Source organism: Bombyx mandarina, chromosome 06, assembly GCF_030267445.1.
Source record: "Bombyx mandarina strain Sakado chromosome 06, ASM3026744v2".
Taxonomy (NCBI): Eukaryota; Metazoa; Arthropoda; class Insecta; order Lepidoptera; family Bombycidae; genus Bombyx; species Bombyx mandarina.
Window position 1 is genome coordinate 8,493,356 of NC_143213.1, and position 20,950 is coordinate 8,514,305.

The 20,950-nt window shown below is 35.4% G+C and overlaps 1 protein-coding gene across 2 annotated transcripts in view; it reads left to right on the forward strand.

Annotated features, from left to right (window-relative positions):
- The first annotated feature begins 10,999 nt into the window (after window positions 1-10,999).
- LOC114241391 (lachesin) overlaps window positions 11,000-20,950 on the forward strand; it is a 34,298-nt gene continuing 24,347 nt past the window's right edge. Inside the window, exon 1 of one of the 2 annotated variants that reach the window (XM_089728347.1) lies at window positions 11,000-11,242. In XM_089728347.1, coding sequence (XP_089584473.1) covers window positions 11,164-11,242 — 79 coding nt within the window. In that variant the 5' untranslated portion in view covers window positions 11,000-11,163. The remainder of the gene's footprint in view (window positions 11,243-20,950) is intronic. The other variant, XM_028172213.2, reaches the window with a different exon arrangement.

The following is a 20,950-nucleotide window of genomic DNA, read 5'->3' on the forward strand; positions in this document are numbered from 1 at the left end:
TCGCTTCGCTTCGGAAACATTAAAACACACATGAAACCAAAAAATAAAAATAAAAAAAAAATAAAAAAAAGTAGCCTATGTTTATCAGGGACAATGTCGGCTTCTAATGGAAAAAGAATTTTTCAAATCGGTCCAGTAGTTTCGGAGCCTATTCGAAACAAACAAACAAACAAATCTTTCCTCTTTATAATATTAGTATAGATATAGATTGACCACGAACTCAGAGCGTTCGTTTGCACAATACACTAACTCTTATGCAAACAACCGTGAATGAAGTGTACCACAATAAGTTCGCACGTTACCGAATGACCGTGGGCTGTTGCGAAACCTCTAGTTTTATTTTCTTTATAGGTACCTCGAATAGAACTTAAAATTAATATTTTTATAATAAGGAACTTTGTTCCTATCCGGTGTCCCACGACACATCTTTTTTTTTTTCTTATTGCTTAGATAGGTGGACAAGCTCACAGCCCACCTGGTGTTAAGTGGTTACTGAAGCCCATAGACAACTACAACGTAAATGCGCCACCCACCTTGAGATATAAATTCTAAGGTCTGAGTATAGTTACAACGGCTGCCCCGCCCTTCAAGCCGAAACGCATTGTACCTACCCGTGCGGACTCAAGAAGTCCTACAACCAGTTTGGTACAACAGCCCTATTTATTTTTGCTAAATTATCCTAATCCAATTTAGACCACATTTCTAGTCACAAAGTAAATGGTGTGTCAAGAGTTGGTGTGTCAGTTAGGCCTTTAAAAAAATCTAACGTAAATTTTTAAGATCATTCTGAAATTAGCAAAAACATTTTTTAGCTCCAACTACAATATTATTTGTTTACACATATATAATTTCCTAATATCATTCATAGAATTCAATAGGTGCTACTAAAATCATTAGTCAGTATTTAATTTCTTAGCAATTCTCTATTGGTTCGCAAAAAAACAAAAAAATAACTACAATATTATAATTTTCGCAATCTCATTATTTTACATATGCGAACACTTCAATGCTTCAGCAGAAATCATCTCGAGGTTGAATTGGATTCCCAAACATGCTGTTGTTAACATTTTGTTAAATTAATACAATCAAGCTAGATTACATTGTGATTGAACAAAGCTAGACAAATATCGGCTTTCAAATCCGTAATCATGTTCAAATCCTAAACACGTTAATTTGAATCGAATCGTATACAGCAAAACAAAAAACAATGCAATCTAGATATAAATGCTATTGTCATTTACATTAATACTTTAGAGCTGATGAAAATGAAGGATGCGATTCTTTTGTTATAATCAAAGAACATTTATAATTTAACATATTTTTAAAATTGTTATCGGCATATTCAAGAAGACGAATAGCCTGGTGCCAAACGTTATCAAATCCATTTAAATGTCAAAACTCACCATAATAAATGAGGTTTTTTTTTTCGTTTCAACAACCGCTGTTTTCAAGCTGAACTGTATCACTACTTCGTTATAGACGTATTGGGCAACTCACACTCGACACTACTTATAACCAAATATGTTAATTATGCGACTATGCCTACGCATTTAAGCCATCCAATATTAACAAATATATAGGGCATCGAATGGTAAATGCATAGCTAGCCTTATGCATATTATTGAGGACTCATTTGAAGGTGAAATTTTAATAAATTTGATTTAAAAATAGTGTAAGGAAAAACGATTTTATTGTAAAAAAGCGTGGGGTGCATGGTATCAGTAGTTATAAATATTTTATGAACAGATATGAGTAGAAGGGTTATTTTGATAATATCCTGAAAAGCTTTTTACAATAAAATCATTTTTTCTTACACTATTTTTAAATCAAATTTATTAAAATTTATTTTCTATTTTTAGTTGGATTTTGTATAAAAGCGTATTTGTTTAGTTTTTTTAAACTATTATTTATTTTTCATTTTTTAGTTGAATTTCAATTTTTTCAATATTTTTTTTAATATTGAATTGTCATCGGTCTTTAATAAGTATGCCAAATTTCGAATTAATCCGACAATTGAAGGGGGTCAAAATTATGTTCAAAGATTCCGTTACATACTAACATACATACGTCTGAAGCTAATAAGAGCGTTTTAAAAAGGACATGTTACCGTTTTTGAAATGCCAATGTGGTGTTTCATTACAAACAATTCATTATTAGTATGTAGCCAAATGATGCCTTCAGTGTTTAGGCATCATTTTTCCTATTATTTTTCTATTATTCAGTTTAATTATTTTTTTTCAAATAATGAAGCATTTATATGAAAAAAAAATTAAAGCTGCCCCAGATCACGGCACGTCATAATCGCATGACATATTAAGCTGTCAACGCTTTAAATATTTACAATAGCAATTTCATAATGACGCATTCATTACATATTCGTAACGGAGCATCGGTGCGTAAAACGGACAACATGCATACGGCGAAATGGACACGCGACACTCGACCGGACGGGAGGTGTCACGAGCACAATTTATGGACGCCACTTACCGGCACGTCATACGTTATGCTCGCAATAAAAACTGATTTCAAACAACACAACCGCCGCCTACAATTTCAGCTTATCTTCAAATACGCTACGTCCGCAGAATGGGAAACAGTCACGACCCACGGACTCACATTCCCCTTTTAATGAAAGCCTCAGTCGTTGTCCGGTTGCTGTCTTGCGTCCCCGAGGATCGCCTCATTTGGACATAGAGCAAATTTACTCCGGCCAATCTAATACGGGTACGCACGAGATTGCAACACTGTTTTCTAATCTACGGCTTTAATTTCGACTCGAGAACGACAAAAACCTGTGTCGTGAGACGCTTAATGAATTCCCGCTGTGCAACATATTAAATTCGTTAGACAAAATTATTTGGAAATAAATTGGTAACAATAGTTATTATATACGCTACCCTTATCAATAGAGAATATTGGAACGATCCCGAAGCGTACTCAGTAAAGATCTCATTTCATTAATACATATATTAAATATATACTCAAAACTCTTCAATAGAATCGGCTATTAGATTTTTCAGATCAATTTCGCTTACCATATTTAATCATTCAAGGAACTTTATTTTGTAAGAAGCGTACCAACGATTCAAGACGTTCATCAATCTACTTTTCGTATACACGAATAATTTTGACCGTCATATCACAAAAGAAGTAATTCTAAGCTTAGTATGAACGAAACGTTATACGAGACCCCGAGGCTGGCCGACCCGAGATATTGGAGCGGTCGAATAGGAAGCGGGTTGAGGGGTATCGGGAAAATCTCCGTTCCGTGAAGTTGAACTTCAACTAAGTATCTAATAAACATCCAAGTAAAACTTACGTGTAATCGGGCTGTGTTTTATAATAAGAACATGTCAGTACCAGCTTTTGTAATGAGAAGTATTGTAAGGATGTAAAGAGGAAGGTAAGGATGTAATGGTAAGGTTACATGATATCTATTGGCAGGAAAAAATATTTTGAAGATCTTTACCGGGTTAAAAAATTCCTATTTTAATTTAATGATTTAGATTTACAAACTCGCTCGCGTGCGCTTACCTTGTGCTATGTGGTTACTAGAACCCTTAATTGCATTGGAATATAATATACTTAATCCTTCAAAACGGAAAGCTTGTGGGGCTCTGGTGCTGAATTGGTAATGACAGTCGCACCAAAACTTTCGAGTCCACAGCATTAATTTTATTACATAATATTGTTCCTTTATCATGGAAGTTCGAATTACATAACCGATCCTGTAGACCGAATGGTAAACAGTCGACGTCGCCCTAAACACGTCATTACGGATCCTCCCGATCCATTAACGGTGCTTTTAGGTACCACAAGCACCGGCAAGGGCTCGACGAGTGAATTAACCCATAGACACAGCCCACTGAGTTTCTCTCCGGATCTTCCTAGTGGGTCGCGTTTCCGATTCGGTGGTAGACTTTGCGAAGCACTGCTCTTGCTAGGACCAGTGTTAGCAACACATCCGGCTTGAGACCCTTGAAGCCGATATAGCCTCCCAAGGCTATCAGGATAGGAAGGAAAAAAAATATGGAAGTCGTTCATTAACTTCAGTAAATAAATAACGTAATTATCAGTATATAATTACAAAAACCTCAGAAATGAACCAAGACATTTTGTATGTACTGTATTTACAAATTCAGACGTCAGAAACATACACAGTTTCATCAAGTGGAATAATGAAACGCAAATTGTCCCTAGGCTGTCAAGAAAACTTTATGACTGTACAAATTAATTACAACACTAATGACAAATTGTTCTACATAAAAGATACAATTATAGTGTTTCAATAAGTCCTAATGTAATTCTGATTGCGCATTGTATGAGTGAGTATTCTTCCTTCTTGCGTCGATAATCCTCAGTGCTGAGGGTCGTGGCCTCCTCTAATAACTTTCTCCTGCATTATCTTGCGCCATTCCTGCCTGTCCTCGGCTGTATGGATAGCAACGTGGACTGAGGTATTGAGAGTGGAGCGTATTTGGTCCGACCAGCGCATTGGATTTCTGCCTCTGTGCCTTCTCCCGTATACCTTGCCTGTTACCAGCAGCTTTTCCAGTTTTAGAAAATGAGTATTATGTAACCTATTCTCTGTATTTTTATGAAAATATTCAATGAAAAAATATTTAAATATAGAAAGGTCAACATCATTAAAATTTCCCAAATTTATTTCAAGCGAATTGTACTATTTACTCAGATTTGCGACCATTTTATAATCTAGAAGATGCTTTGCCAAATAAAAGCTATTTATTATTATGAAAATTAGTTCAAAAATATGGATTTAGTAATATTCAAAATACTCCGTAATTCGAGTCTAAAAACTCATATCGACGCTTGAAAGGCAAACATGACTAAGCGACAATGCGTGAACTTTACAGTAGACTAATTTAAAGTTGAAATACCTGAAAAAAATAATATTTTATCGAATCTAGCTGTAGGATTGAAATTATTTTAATAGACCTAGAAATAAATTTTTTTTACGCATCGAATACGGTTATTGCCTATCATTTATATACAAAGCAATTATTGTCGCTTAGTCATATTTGCCTTTTTTTTTTATTCCTTAGATGGGTGGACGAGCTCACAGCCCACCTGGTGTTAAGTGGTTACTGGAGCCCATAGACATCTACAACGTAAATGCGCCACCCACCTTGAGATACAAGTTCGAAGATCTCAAGTATCAGTTACAACGGCTGCCCCACCCTTCAAGCCGAAACACATTACTGCTTCACGGCAGAAATAGGCAGGGTGGTGGTACCCACCCGCGCGGACTCACAAGAGGTGAGACCTACCACCAGTAAAAAGTTGCCTTTCAAGCGTTGATATGGATTACGACGCATGATGTCGTTCGCGATATTTGTCACCGAAATATGCATCATCTGACCTCACCGAAAAACTATCCATTAATCCTGAAATTTATTTCGACCACAAGAAAATTTTGTAATTAATAACCGCCGCATTCTAGATAAGTGGATGACTGTACGAAATTTCAGGAATTCACCTCCCGAAAGTCAGCGATCCCGAATACTTAACCTCTTCTTGCTCGGCTTTCGCTGTGTACTTTTAATTACGTACCACTTAAACCTAAATATAGTTTATAGAAATTAATACACGCCCATTCGGGCTCTTACTCTAGATACTTATCGAAAATAAACAGGTAAAACGTGACTTGTTTATTAGAGAGATAGAGATACGCAAATGCAAAATATTAAATACAAAAGTACAGTGGGCGGTCTTTTCTCTAAAAACGACCAGACAACGATTGAATGGAAAATAATCATTCAGGGTAAGAAGTTAACCGGCGTCATCTTTGGAAAGAGAATACATAAATCAACTAGCTGGCCCGGAAAACGTTTTGCCATATAAACTATTTCTAGAAAAGATAAATAACCTACATAGCGACTGCAGCGCCATCTGCCGGGCTGGTTTGTGAATCTAAACTATTCAGGGTGCCACTCAAACGCATACAAAAAAAAACATTCAAATCGGTCCATTTGCTTAGGAGTTCAGTGACAAACACACGCACAGAAGAAATATATATGTCGTGGATAACGACTTTTAGTTGTCGTGGATAACGACTTTTAGTAATATTAAGACGGTGGTTTTGATTATTATTTTAAATGATGAGATGTTGTTTTGATAAATATCACAAAATGAAGGGTAGACTACGTAACGCCACAGTATAAAATGGCGGTACGTGGACAGAGTCGTGGCATTCCGTGTCAGACAGTCATGCAGGCCATATCGGACGGTCGGTCCGTCTCAGTCAGTAAGTCTCTGACAGTCAGTCAGTCAGTCAGTCAGTCGGTCTGTCGGTATGTGCAACGAAACTGTCGGTTTATCCTGTCATTGTGAAAGTTGTGTGTGTTGAGTTTCAATAATTATTATTCAAAAGGTTTTATTGACTTTTTATAAACTGTGTTCAACCAAATACGAGTGATGGCGAAACTACCGCTCAGCCATCCCTGACGTGAGCCGACATATATAATATATAAAGATAATAAAGAGTAATATTTTACTTAGTCGTGTAATGCTTATATTTCATCCGGTTACTCGCCCCATTGGATCACGAACGTCCGTCATTTTAATCGGAAAGGCATACGACGCCCTCGTAGACATTCCCTACGCTTCCCGGGATACCCTTCTGAGAAACGTAGGGGTGTGTGCAGCGCCTAATTCAAGCGAAGTCTTTAAGTTTGTAGCAATGCTATGCGACACACGTTCTCGTGCCCAACACTCATAACGGCAGGAAGTGGACGTAATCCATCTCTGTCATGTCAAAGTCGCAGTAACCGTCGCGAAAAAGCAACTGAATCAAGAAACGTTCTCGCAATCATTAATATGAACATTGAGTACTTGTTAACATTTGTCCTAATGTGATTTTATAGCCGCATGGATGCTTTTTAACCACCGATGATGAGTGTTTATGACACATCGCCAGGATGATCTATAAAAACGGATGGAAAAAATGAAATCTGTTCCCACTCCAGGAAGTGTGCTGGTAAAAATCAATCAGTGCACTGTCCGTGGATCAATCGATACAAAACACAAAGCATAATGGCCCTTCATACACTCAGAGATGCCCAGTCATTCGCGAGGTTTCGATTATCGATATTCCGAACGACCCACTACCGTATAGAGTCAAATAGAAGGAGGTACTTGGGAAGCCATGCTGTTTTTCGAATGTTTCCCATCCGAATTACATCCATTGGGAAACATTCAGCTGCTGACCTCGTTTTTATTATTTCCAAAAAATCATAACTCTTCACTATCAACAATATAAACAAAGGATTACGAAATACGATCAGCAAAACCACGCTCGTGTAACAAAATGGAATGGAAGAATTCAGAATTAGATCTTTACTCTGTTAGAATTTCATATGAGGAAAGTTAGACATTTTACATGTATATTCGTTTCCTCAACGCATCAACATTATTATGCTATATACCTAGAGTGCTTGACCCTTACAACACTAACTAAAAGAAGGAAAAGAAAAAATACACTTCCGTGAAAATAGGATTCTAACAATCCACCGTTTACGAGCAGTTACGAACAAAGTAGTTGTAGTTTCATTTCGGCCACCTAATAACCGCGGTTTTAGTTCGAAACGAAGCCTTAAGCACAGTGCATAGGGGCGAGGCTTTTTCGAAATTTGTAAGTTTAAATGAAACGACACACAAGTCATGCTCGTCCGACAGGCCGCGATATTAAAACTGGCTAAGCGCTCATTTAGAAAACAGCTTCCGTCGAGAATATTCAGAATCTAACCAAGCTTAAAGGCCGCGGTATGAATTTTAAACGTAAAACTACATTGGATATGAGCAGCGAGGCGCGCGTTGTGTAAACAGTACGTTGTTCCTGCGAGTTATTTCTAAAAAAAAAGACGCTTCTGAAAGGATGCTGCACCGACAGTAGAAATAAAATATTATACGGCTGGCTCCACTTCGAGGATAAAGTTTCACGAACTAGGAAAATTTTTATATTGTTTTTACAAACAAATCAAAATATAAGGTTATTATTATCACAAAGCTCCACAAGTTGTTTGCATTTTAACGATGTCAAATGCAAGTTTTATTGATTTATGTATATTTCTCATTATTATTATTTTTATCAAAACTGCGGTTGAATGTCTTACGACATCTTACAGTATAGAATAAAAAATAAAAAATAAAATGTATATTTCTGTAGTATATATAGGTACATATAGTGAACATTCTCAAAATTCAATAATACATATTCACATTGATATTTCTCAAAAATGGATATTTGTAATACATATCGCAAACAAAGTACAGAAAGGACGAGTCACTGATAAGAAAACCGCCGTAGGCCCGTAGGTCCACGCAGACAAAGGACTTAGTTTGTTTTCGGCGGAACACAAAAGAGGACCCTAAGTAAGCACAAACAAACATGTTTCGTACAAATTACATTGAACAATTCCAAATGGTCTTTGAAGACATCCATTACTTTAATTTCGGTCCCATTGATACCATCAACATGCTAACGTTGCAATTTTCCATCAAACAACTAGTTAATAACAGTTTAATGTTGATATTTTTTGTCGAACATGAACATTTTATAGCCTGTGTTTTTTCGACTATGTGATTCATAAAAATCATTTATAATTGACACGATCTTTTGAACGTGCGTACTATAAGAGGGTATTTATACTTTACAATTTCCGTGTAGATAAGCAGATGAGTGTACTAACATTTACTAAGTGAGTACTAAGCATTTGAGATACAGACTTCAATTTTCAAGGCTCAAGGTATTCAGTGTTCACATTGAGACTTTTATTTGCTACGGTGACCACTTAAACCTGGGTAGGCTGTAAACTTATTCACCCTTCACAATCGCACTAGACATTAAAATTGAGTTGTAATTACTATATTCATTGAAATAATTAAAAAAGAAAAGTGGTATCCATATAGTCGTAATAAGAGTCCTATAATCGTTTTAGCTGTCTTCATATAAACATTAAATCAATTCTGAAAATTAATCTTCAAACTAAAACATGACTATTTCGTGACAGAAATAGAACAGGATCCCTACCAACAGAAGACACTTACAAAATAATAATAATAATTACATGTATTTACTCCACAATACAAATAACTTTTCAATTAATATGATATAAATTTCTAATTCTAAACAATATTACAATATAATAATACAAATAACAAAGATTTTTTTTATTTTATTTTTTTGATAGATATTGTCGCTCGTTGCGCGCTCTCGCTTGCACTTCAAGCCTTAAATGGAACGCCTCAGAGCGAAGTAACGCCGCATGAGTCATGTTTTTTCGTGCGTGCAGCCGGCTCCATCGAATTATAAGACGTTGTCACGTCAATAATAATCTAAACTACTAAAATTTACTAGTTTAGTTACTAATTTCCAAAGGATACATTAATGCTCGCCAATGTATTCATCGTTTAATGTTTAAGTCAACCGCACGCCTTAAAGTTGATCGGGCAAAGCCGGATTTAACTTTACATCGTCCAAGAAGCTTTGAAAATAATCTGTTATGTTTCGTATCTTGTCGTGAGTTTTGGAAACTTTAGAACATAATGCTCTAACAACATGATCGATTTATTGTTTATGATGTACTTAATAATCGACATTCTGACAGCTCAGTTTTTAATACGCTTTTATTAGCTTCAAATGTATGTATGTTAGTATGTATGTGTGTAACGGAATCTTTGAACATGATTTTGACCGCCTTCAAAACGTCGGATTAACTTGAAATTTGGTATACTTATTAAGGACCGATGACAATTTAATACTAAAAATAATATTGAAATATTGAAATTCAACTAAAAAATTAAAAATAAATAATAGTTTAAAAAAAACTAACAAAATACGCTTTTATAGAAAATCCAACTAAAAAATATAAAATAAAATTTACTAAATTTGGGTTAAAAATAGTGTAAGAAAATTTTATTTTATTGTAAAAAAAGCGTGGGGTGCATAGCATTTATGTTGTTGATGTCTATGGGCTCCGGTAACGATTTAACGCCAGGTGGGCCGTGAAAGCATGCACCCGTATCAGCAATAAAATAATGTTGATCTCTAAAAATATATTTATACATAGTCTAATTCAAAATGTAACTCATCATTAGTTCGCACCAAAACGGTCGTTCCAACCATTAGTGCAATTTTAAAAACACAGGTCGCTCTTTTTTCGTAGTTCACACTATTTATTTGTACGTTAAAATCATTATATTTGCCATCTCTTTCATTTTAAAACTAATTGCGTATTCTGAAACGAAAGCATAAAGCTATGATATTTATGAGTTATCATAACACGATGCTTATCAATGACACAACTGCATAATTTCATCGTTAATTCAACAGTGAAGTTATGAATAGCAATAATTTATTGCCCAATTTGTTATGAATCCGATATTCGGTTGATAGAGTAACCCAACCACATCCGGTTTCCAAAACTGAACAGAAATACGACAGCTGATAGCTTCGAGCTTTTGAGAACAATCGGGACGTGTCAGAAATTTGCTTTGTACTATTTTGAACTACACGATTCGCAGAAGCAATCCAGTAATTTGAATTAATGTAAGAATGGAGCAATTCGATTACAACAACAATAACAACAACAACAAAAACAATCAGCAACGTTGAAACAATTATAGCTTATTATGTACACTATAAATTTATTACACTGTATAAAATGTATTACACTGTAAATTAGATATTATTACTCGAAAATTAACATGTGCGTGATCACAGTGGTCATCAAATGTTTAAATATTCACATCGCCAATGAACTAAATAAAGTTCAATGGATAATTTTAAGCGAGTTGAGAAAACGTATCGAACGAAATGTCCGTACACTAAATTGCTCTAAATTCGAATCGCACAGCCTTCTAAGGGAAACGGAGTGTTAAGGTGAAATTATTATTAAGTTTGATTCAAGTCGTGTGGAATGTGAATTTAGCGAGCGCATGTGCAGCGAAGCGTCGAAGTCACTGGGAGAAGTACTTTACGCTGAGGCGAACTGGTGTACAGTGTACAGTCGCGCCGCGGAGCACGGGCGGGCCTCACGTAGCGCTACGCTGCTACGGGCTACGAACTTCTACAGCTGAGTAAACGCGTATTATGCCGCGAAAACTGTGAAGTTTCATATGTTACGCTACGATGTGTTCTGAATAATGTTGTTAAGGAAGTTTTTGTTCTACATACACTTGGGACTTGTCTTCCATGTTGTCATTTGTTTTAAAGATACCACTGGTAAGCTTTTCAGACTTTTTTCCCATGAACAAGGTTTTTATTCTGAAATTAAAAATACATATTATCTCTTCTTCGACGAAGTATCTTTGACGTTGATTTAAGGTTTAAGGAAGAACATAATAATGCGCTTTCTTAATCTTCGAACCTCATCAAAGTATAATGGTAATTGAATATCGTAACCGTAATATAAATGTTAACGATTATTAGTGTTATAGCCAGCGACAAAGTGGTTTTCGTGCAGCAACTTCTTACCGTATATTAAATTAAATAATCTTGAAGAAAATTTCGAGGCTGCTAACAATATTTATAATGATTAGTAATTAATTAAATAACACCATTAAAAAATAAGTTGATACGTTAGAGGGAAGATAACCGAATAAAATATATTGAGACTAGTTTTTAATAAAAAAAAATTATTGCCTTTGTAGGCAGACGAGCGTACGGCCCACCTGATGGTAAGTGGTTACCGTCGCCCATGGACTTCAACAATACCAGGAGCAGAGCCAAGCCGCTGCCTACAAATACAATATTTCATTTCCCACGTTTCTATATGCAGCAACTGGGCTGTGCCTCTGGAATTGTTGATATCACTGAGCAACGATAACCACTCATCGTTAGATGGACCGTATGCTCATCTACCTATAAAGGCCATAAAAAACGTTAAAAAATGAGAACAATTTCAGTTATCGAATATGATTGAGCAAAATAATATATTACTATTCGAACTAAATCTTAGCTAATATAAATCTGTTAGCTCACAGCCCTTCCAGCTTAAACTGGCTATCAAGGCTCATAGAAACTACACCGCGAACGATATCACTAATGATTTTCAACATTACCAGACCAGGTCCAATTCTCGGTCAGATTTATTATAGATATTTCATACTTGAGTTTGGTGTCTTGTTTCATATCTCTATTCGGATACCATAACACATTAGAAAACCCTAGCATGGGTTCGTTGAATTTCAAACGTTTAGAATACAAGAATACCGCTGGTTCAAATATGATTATTACGCAATAGAAATTTCCTAAGCAGTGAACTAGTTAATTAGTTATGTAAGAAAGAAAAAAAGGAGGCAGTAAACCTTCATACAAGCCTACGTCGCATAGACTAACCATTTAATTACCACAGCACACATACATATTATCTATGCAATCCTAAGACATCAAAATTCTAATAAAATTGCATACTAGGACTTTCTAAAATGAACTAAATCTGTGAATAAAAAAAATATTGATAGTTCGTTCCCTAATAAATTTGCATTTACAGTCACGTAATACGAAAAAATCCACTCAAAATGAATTAAAACTTCAACATTTTGTAACGTAAATATCTATTATAAGTTCGCGTGTTGGTAAATGTTCTTTATTGTTTGTGGCTTTCGAACTCCCTGTAAACCTTTTATATATGGAAGAATAGATGTTTTATTACATTAGCATTGTGAGTTTTTGATTGAAAAATATCCATAAATCATCGATAATTGTGATTTAAATATATATGAGGTTAATTTAACAACTATGAATTAAACTATCCAGAAATCATTGATATTGCCAGTACCTTTACCTGAGATTAGATATAAAAAGTAAAATCTTTCTTATCTTTTAATATTAAAAGTTTGAATTAAGCTGTGTGAGCGAACAAGCTAGTTCAATAATGATATTTTACATGATATTTAGGACGTTTGTAAGAAAAAAATACTGTAACATTTTATTAATTAACTATAAATTAAAAAGTATAGATCGTTGCATCTCTCATCACTCTAACTATTTAGAGTTAATGAAGAAATTATATACGTCAAAGCTATTTATTCCTTTTCACTTATATTTAAAGAATTACAAATTTTCCTATAGCGTTACATAATTTCAGCACTGTAAGACTAATTTATTTTATTTTATTACTTACAAAATATACGAACAGCAAAACTGATAACAGCAATCTTAACTTTAAATTAACTCGGATCCGAAAACGTTATCACATACACAACGCTATAAAAATAATGAAGACAAATAGACCACAAATTTTCAAACCGCTCCGCCACGCCGTGAACACGAAACAAATAAAACAGAAACATTATTTAATTTACCACTGGTTAGCTAATTAAGGCATTCTCAGTGATCTTGTATCAACTTTGATACCTTTATAAAACTGTGCATTATATATAACTAATATACTACATAATACTATATAGACACTTATATAACTAATATAACACACCTATGCAACTTATATAAGTTAAGAGATGACTCTTTACCCACGTGAAACTTTGAGAATTCCAATCATTAACCAACCCTGTTGATACTATCTGCTCTTTGTGAGCCATGTAACCAATTCCGATATTACAGGCTGTTTAAATATATTATTTACAAAAACACAAAAAAATCGATATTCTTTTGTCATTGATATTGTAGGTAGACAAGGATACCACCTAACGGTGAAAAGTCACCGTGGCTCATGTGAAGCCGACAAGCCAAGTCACAGCCTACTACTGAGGAGTAAATACTTAAGACATTGTCCCACACGATTTAGTGTAATGTGTTCGCATTTGTAAAATACCATCTTTTTTATCTAATTCAACTAAGTAATTATTTCAAAGTGGACGAAATTATTCCCGAAATGACATCCTTAGGCTCCGGTGAGCATTTAATACCAATTGGCCTGTGACCTTTATAATCTACCAGATTATGCTACTGATCATAGGTGGTAGTCTATCTGAGTAATTGGTGAAAGTATTTTTTTGTCGTAGATTGGTGTTGCACGATGTTATCAAAATCAGCGATACAGAGGTTTAATTAGGTCGTCCACGTTTATTTGTCACATAAAGCCCACTATGACTAGAAATATAATTAAATTAATCAACATTCAAAACATTTATATATTTACGTAATAGATTGTTGAGAGCGCTTGAATACATGAAATTATAAAGCTATGAAGCTAACTTTTAAAACATGAAACGTGATGAAAAACGAAAGCGTAATTGATCTTTTAGCCTACAGAAGAACTATTGAAGAAATATTCTTCAATGCAAGTGGTCACTGAGACAAAAAGTTTGAAGACATTTGCCAATTCCAGCCTCTCTATGATCTGCGTGTCTGCAATCACACACATCACAGCAACCAAACATAAATACTGTAAATCAATCCATTTCCAGTCTTGCTTGCTTTTTTTTCTAACAAATATCAATATTATAGAAACACCGAAACACTAACAACAGGCCTTGCGTAAATAGATTTTTATCATCATCTCATTATTGAGCGATAATTGTTAGGAAACGATCGCCCTTGCTATCCGGTCACGTCAGCCGACTTCCGAGGAGCCATTAAATTAAGAGCAACTAAACTTCATTTATCTGGCCCTACACTTCTACGGACGATAAGGTTCAGAAACACGGCTGCTAACTTTCTACAAACTTACACCTAACTTCGGCGAAAAGTTATCGAATCACGCCGATCGCTTGAAAATTTGTTACTTACCCAATATTTTAAATTATCTCCTTTACAACATTCCTTATCGTAAGAAGTTTGCGCTCCGGTATTGATTACTTTTATTATGATGTCTTCTCGAAGATTTTGCGTTAACTCACATTCTACTATTGGACGTAATTACGTAACGTTAGTACAGTTATATTTTGGTCAAGAGCAATACGTATTATAGCAATATAGAGCAATATTATTTAGTATTAAAATTTTAAAACCCGATTTTAATATAAAATATATATTAATGTGACAACCAAAAATAATTGGTGAAATAAATAATTCGAAACAGAATTCTAAAGATCGACTGACGTAGATTCTTTTTTTACATTAATATTCTTTTATCAGCATACTAATGGTTATTTCCTTACTCAAGAGTCAAGGTTAAGGTAATACAACCACATATAAAATGATTAATTTTATTAAAAGCAACGATACACATTAAATAGTTTGAAGTGGAATAAACTTTTTACCTAGAGCCAGATCGCGTGACGGATCACGTTTGCCGAAGCAAGCAACGCGGGCTGCCAGCCACAATAAAAATCAAACTGGTTTCTTTATACGAAGCCTTTCAAAATGTTCAAATTAAGAATAAAATTAAGACGTCACTTAATCCTATCCAAATCTAACTAACCCCATACTAATTGCATATCATAATTTCAGTTAAAATATACCACAGCTCATTTTACAATACAATTAAAAGTTCGACCTTATGTCTCCAAGTGAATGGTGGTAGTCACATTGTATAACGTCCATGAACTCCAATAGCCGCCAAAGCTGTCTGGATTGGTAAAACCGTACACAAACTAAGTAAAATTAAAGATAGAAATAATATTGGATGACAACCCTATTCCTGCGACCGACAAGCACGCCAGCCGGCGAGCGTCTATGCGATACGCAAATATTTATATCGCTCCCTCAGGCACAAGTCATTGCCTGAAAGCGTTGTCTTGTAGCCGATATCGCTATAAAGTAGAATATATTGCCTGCCGATTCTCTTTTAAAATCAGAATAAAAATAAAACTGCCGTATTCACGTCAAACTGATTTTAGGAGACAACGTTGAGTTGTTTATTGGTGTTTTTGAAAATCATGTTTCGACGTATTTTTCCCGTTCATCACATGTGCCACTAGTAAATATATCACCTGACAGACTCATACCATAAATCCTGAGAGAGCAATGAACTATACGTTAAATGATGACGCAGATGAATTAATCACATTGAATTAGTATTTTAAATAGCTCGAGGTCTTTAAATTAGAATGATCCCAGCATGGCTGCGTCCGCAATTAATATAGTTTTTCCGCACATTCGCTAAATTCTGACGTAAAGCAGTAACGCATTTCGGTTTGAAGGGTGGGGCAGCCGTTGTACTGTGTAAACTGAGACTTAGAACTCATATCTCCCACGATTACGTTACGAGTTACGGGTTACGAGCTATTCCGCTGCAATCTTTTTTACAAATACTTCTATACTTCTAATTCGTACTAAAACTTGTAAAATCGTTAAAACAACATGTTAAATCCTCATCAGTTGCAGAGCAACTTGAGAATGTTCATTATTAAGACAACTCGGACACAAACAGATCCAAATTTAAGTTTAATTGAAATCGAAACATTAACTAAGAATAAATTTTCTCTTGTCTCTGTCTTCTCTTGTCTGCAAAGGAATCTGCATAAAAGGTTTTCGTAGTCAAGAAACCGCTGAGCTAAATTCGACAAAGCAATTTTATATTCGTGTTGGAAAGGCGAGAGCATGGTAAAAATATTTATTAAATTTAATAAAAACACAATATGTTAAAGTACAAAAGTAAAAGTTTCTAATACATTTCTTGTACGGAAATGTCATTAAGGTTTCTTTTCTTGTGTTTTACTTTAAAACTTTTACAGGGCTTAAAATGAGACCCACTGTCTTACTACACAAATTTCCCTTACACGATTTATACAAAAAATGTAAATCAATTGTGCGGTTGACAGAAATATTATACAAAAATTGAAGGCCAAGAATTCGTTTTTTTTTTTAGTAAAAGGTTCTGTTTTTTGTATGAAGCTGTTCTCAGTGTGAATGTATGACATACCTAGGCTGCACTAAAAGTATCGGGAATGGAATATTTCCACTGTTCCTGTCATATTAAAATCTTTTTAATTGAAAACTCCTTGGTTTTAAAAATCGAATACCATTTATTTATTTAAAAAAAGATTCTCGGTCTTGTCACGAGGTTTTGTCAAACTTGTTTAGTCGTTCAGAAAATGGAATTGATTCGAGAAAATTCAAGAGCGATGATTTATTATGACTTTCGAAGTGGTTTAACACAAAAACAGTGTGTTGACCGGATGATTTCTGCATTTGGTGATGAAGCCCCATCCAAAACCACAATTTATCGCTGGTTTGCTGAGTTTCAACGTGGACGTGTCAAGCTCAGTGATGATCCCCGTCAAGGTCGTCCAAAAACTGCACTCACCCAAGAAAACCTTGATGCTGTGCGTAAGCTGATTGAGGAAGATCGACATGTGACATACCGCGAAATTCACTTCACACTTTAGACATTAGCATGAGTCAAATACAAATGATATTGCATGAACAATTAGGTGTAAAAAAGTTGTTTTCCCGATGGATACCGCATTCGCTCTGTGAAGAGCAAAAAGCGGCTCGCGTTACTTGGTGCGTCAGAACTCTCGAAAGATTCCACGTAGGATCCTCAAATGTTGTATACAACATTGTATCAGGTGACGAATCCTGGATATACGCGTACGAACCCGAAACAAAAAACCAGTCACGAGTTTGGGTGTTCGAAAATGAGTTAAAGCCAACAAAAATTGTTTGTTCACGGAGTGTTGCAAAAAAAATGGTGGCCACGTTTGTCTCCAAAACCGGCCATGTTACGACTATTCCTCTTGTGGGACTAAGAACGGTTAATGCAGAATGGTATGCTAGCATTTGTTTGCCACAGGTCGTTTCTGAACTCCGTAAAGAGAACTGCAACCGCCGCATTATCCTCCATCACGACAGTGCGAGTTCTCACACCGCGCACAGAACAAAAGAGTTTTTAGAACAAGAAAACATAGAATTATTAGACCATCCGCCGTACAGCCCCGACCTAAGCCCTAATGATTTCTATAATTTCCCTAAAATAAAGAATAAATTGCGTGGACAGAGATTTTCATCACCTGAAGAAGCTGTGGACGCCTACAAAACGGCCATTTTGGAGACCCCAACTTCCGAATGGAATGGTTGCTTCAATGATTGATTCCATCGTATGGAAAAATGTGTCAAATTTCGCGGAGAATACTTCGAAAAGCAATAAATACATTTTTAAATAGTAATGTTGTGTCACTTCGTTAATTCCTGAAATTTTCAGTGCCACCCTCGTAACGTTTGGTGGAAGTCCGCGTAACTGAAAGCCGTAATTGGCTTCGCAAACCTTTTTTATAAGAAATATAATTTTATATACATTTATTTGTCTTTAAACGATTTTATTGCGTTTTAATTTACTAAAAAATAAAACGTAACAGATATTTCTTTCATTAGTAAAGACGGATGGGGGAAGAGCTTATGCTTCATCTGGTGTTAAGCTGTTTTCCGCCCCCATTGATACGACAAGATGAATGTCGCAGCCTCAAGACGTCAAGACGCCAAGAACTCTTGATTGCATTGAAATTACAGAAATCGCAACACAAATTACAATATTTAATCTATTAAAAACTCGACCTACTGTAATTAAGTTGTCTTTACTGTACCTTCTGTTATCATACATGTATAATATATAAATAATTTGAAACTAGAAATGAGTGTTAAAGGACCCGAAAAACAAACGAACAACTATATGTGTGATGTGATGATGGTAATAAAACAACATTGACTCACCAGGCGATCTTCATCATTATTATCTCACGATAACAAAGACCTACAGACATTTTTAACATTACACTAACAGTCATCCACTATAAAATTGCAATTTTCCGTGCAAAACTAAATGATAAAACTTTGTTCGTAGGAAACGATACAAATTGCTATTATGGAATTTGTAGAGATATCCAGTGTTCTAATGGAAAAGCGTAAATGTTTTTATTCCGAACAAAGGGTGAAGTGTGTCATAATTTAAAATTTTAAATAATAATAAAAAACATACACTCCTAATCTCCTACATCTTATTTGAAGTAGGCTAAAAATAAATAGAGAACGTCGTTATACCGAAAGCAAATTACTCGGTAGTCTAGCTTGTAAGGGTTTATCTTTAAAACGAAATTGATTTTAACCTATACATAATTGAAACAGACTGTGAGGTGGTGAACGAATTATTTCTATTTTCGTACGACTATTCACAGACAATGAATATTATTTTCGTCTCATGGTTTCTGATGTCTTCCCCCTCTAGAGAAGGGGAAGAGGGCGACCGAAGAAGACATGGATGGAGTGTGTGAATGACGATTTTAGAGAGAGAGAGAGAGAGAGAGGAGTGAGTGTTGAAATGACGACTGATAGAATAAAATGGAATGGAAAAATTAACTGGGCCAATCGGGACACCAGTGCGCCAGGATACCAAAACTGCTTGTGCTGTGCGGTCTTGTCGAATCCTTTCGCGAGTGTGTTTTATCCAGAAGGGTTGTGTCGGTGTGGTGACGCTCCGAGCAAACGAAATTCGGGACCCGGGAACAGGTGAGTTGATTGACACTTTCATTCTTTAACATTTGTTAATTGCGGGTAGATGTTGATCAGCCTGGATAGCTGCGTACTCAATTTATTCTAAGAATAAATCAGAGTTACGTTAGCGCCATCGAGACTGGCCATCTGTGTCTGTTCCCAGTCCTCCCCTACCCTTTGGGGTTAGGAGGGGTTGCAAACCAAACCCGAGTTGACGAATTAGTTAACTGAGTCGTCAGAGCGACAGGCTCGCTAGCGAGTCGCGGTGTATTTCCTTATTAGTTTTTGCTTATTTTATTATTTCCTTATTTATATATTAGATTAATTAGTCATTACAGTTAGTGTAGTCTTGTAGATATTGTAGTCCAGTAGCCTAGTTCATTCATTAATCATAATAACAATTTAAATTTAATTTTACATTTATTATTTTTCCAACTACCCTCAATTATAGCATATCAAATCTTTTCAATTCCTTTCCTGAAACATTTCTAAATTTATAGTATATTAATTTAGAATTAAATTAGATCGACCCATAGACCCCGAGGGGTGTCGTTCCGCTTACCATAGAAATAAATTGATTTTCTATCATTTTGAGTATTGACCTAGTTGGTTGTATTAGTTTACCGTATTCGATTTATATTTTATTTTTTATTTTCACGTCTTCGTTTAAAACTTTACAAACCAAATAGAACACACATTTAGTTACAACCACCATCCTCCAAATTTTTTCTAAACCTTATACCAATTGCAATAGAATAAATTATAGTTCCAGGTATTACTCTAATATTTATTTTTCTAAAATTAATTTCTATAACATTTTTAATTTTCATTACGTGCCTACGACCGCACCAGAACTTAGCAATATTGTATTGCTATCAAGTCGCCAGTTTTGAACTGCGACCATCTGGCGGCGGACTCAGGTGGACGCTCGGTCCATCATAAGTGGGCACTTAGTACTAACTCTTTAACTCTTATTTTTAATTTTTAATTTTTAACTTTACTTTATTTTGTTATTAATACTAACCTTACATTTCTATTATAGTAATTTTATTTGGTTCCTTATTTTCTTTATTATTTCATCCTTATAACGTAAACTATATATCTAGGCTTATGGAGGTGTTAAATTGTGACTTTTGGTCATAATTTAATAACCACATTTAATAATAGTTAATTTGCATTAATTACATTCACTTAATTATTATTTCAATTTCACTTTTATTTTAATTTCAAGTTAGTTATCGGTATGGTGAGCGGGATTGTCCTTGCTCTTTCCGGTTAATAGGGTTCATCGACCCCCACTACCAGCAGCGTTCGCTGGTGCCTGTCACCTGCTTCAGTAGACTGTCGTCTAAATCATGTCAGGGGGGAGCCCCCCCATAATCAGCACCCCAGGCCCCTCCCATAAGGGACGTACAATAGGAACTAGCCTATTTGCCCAAACCCAAACTCGCCCAGGCCCGGACAATAAGCCCGGGCCTTCCGGAGCGGCCCAGGGACCGCCGAGAATCGGTTCGGGGGAAAGTTGCTTTCCCTTACCGACCGATAACTCGGGGACCCCTCGGCCGCGAAAGAAGGCCAGGTCCGAGTCCGACCGGG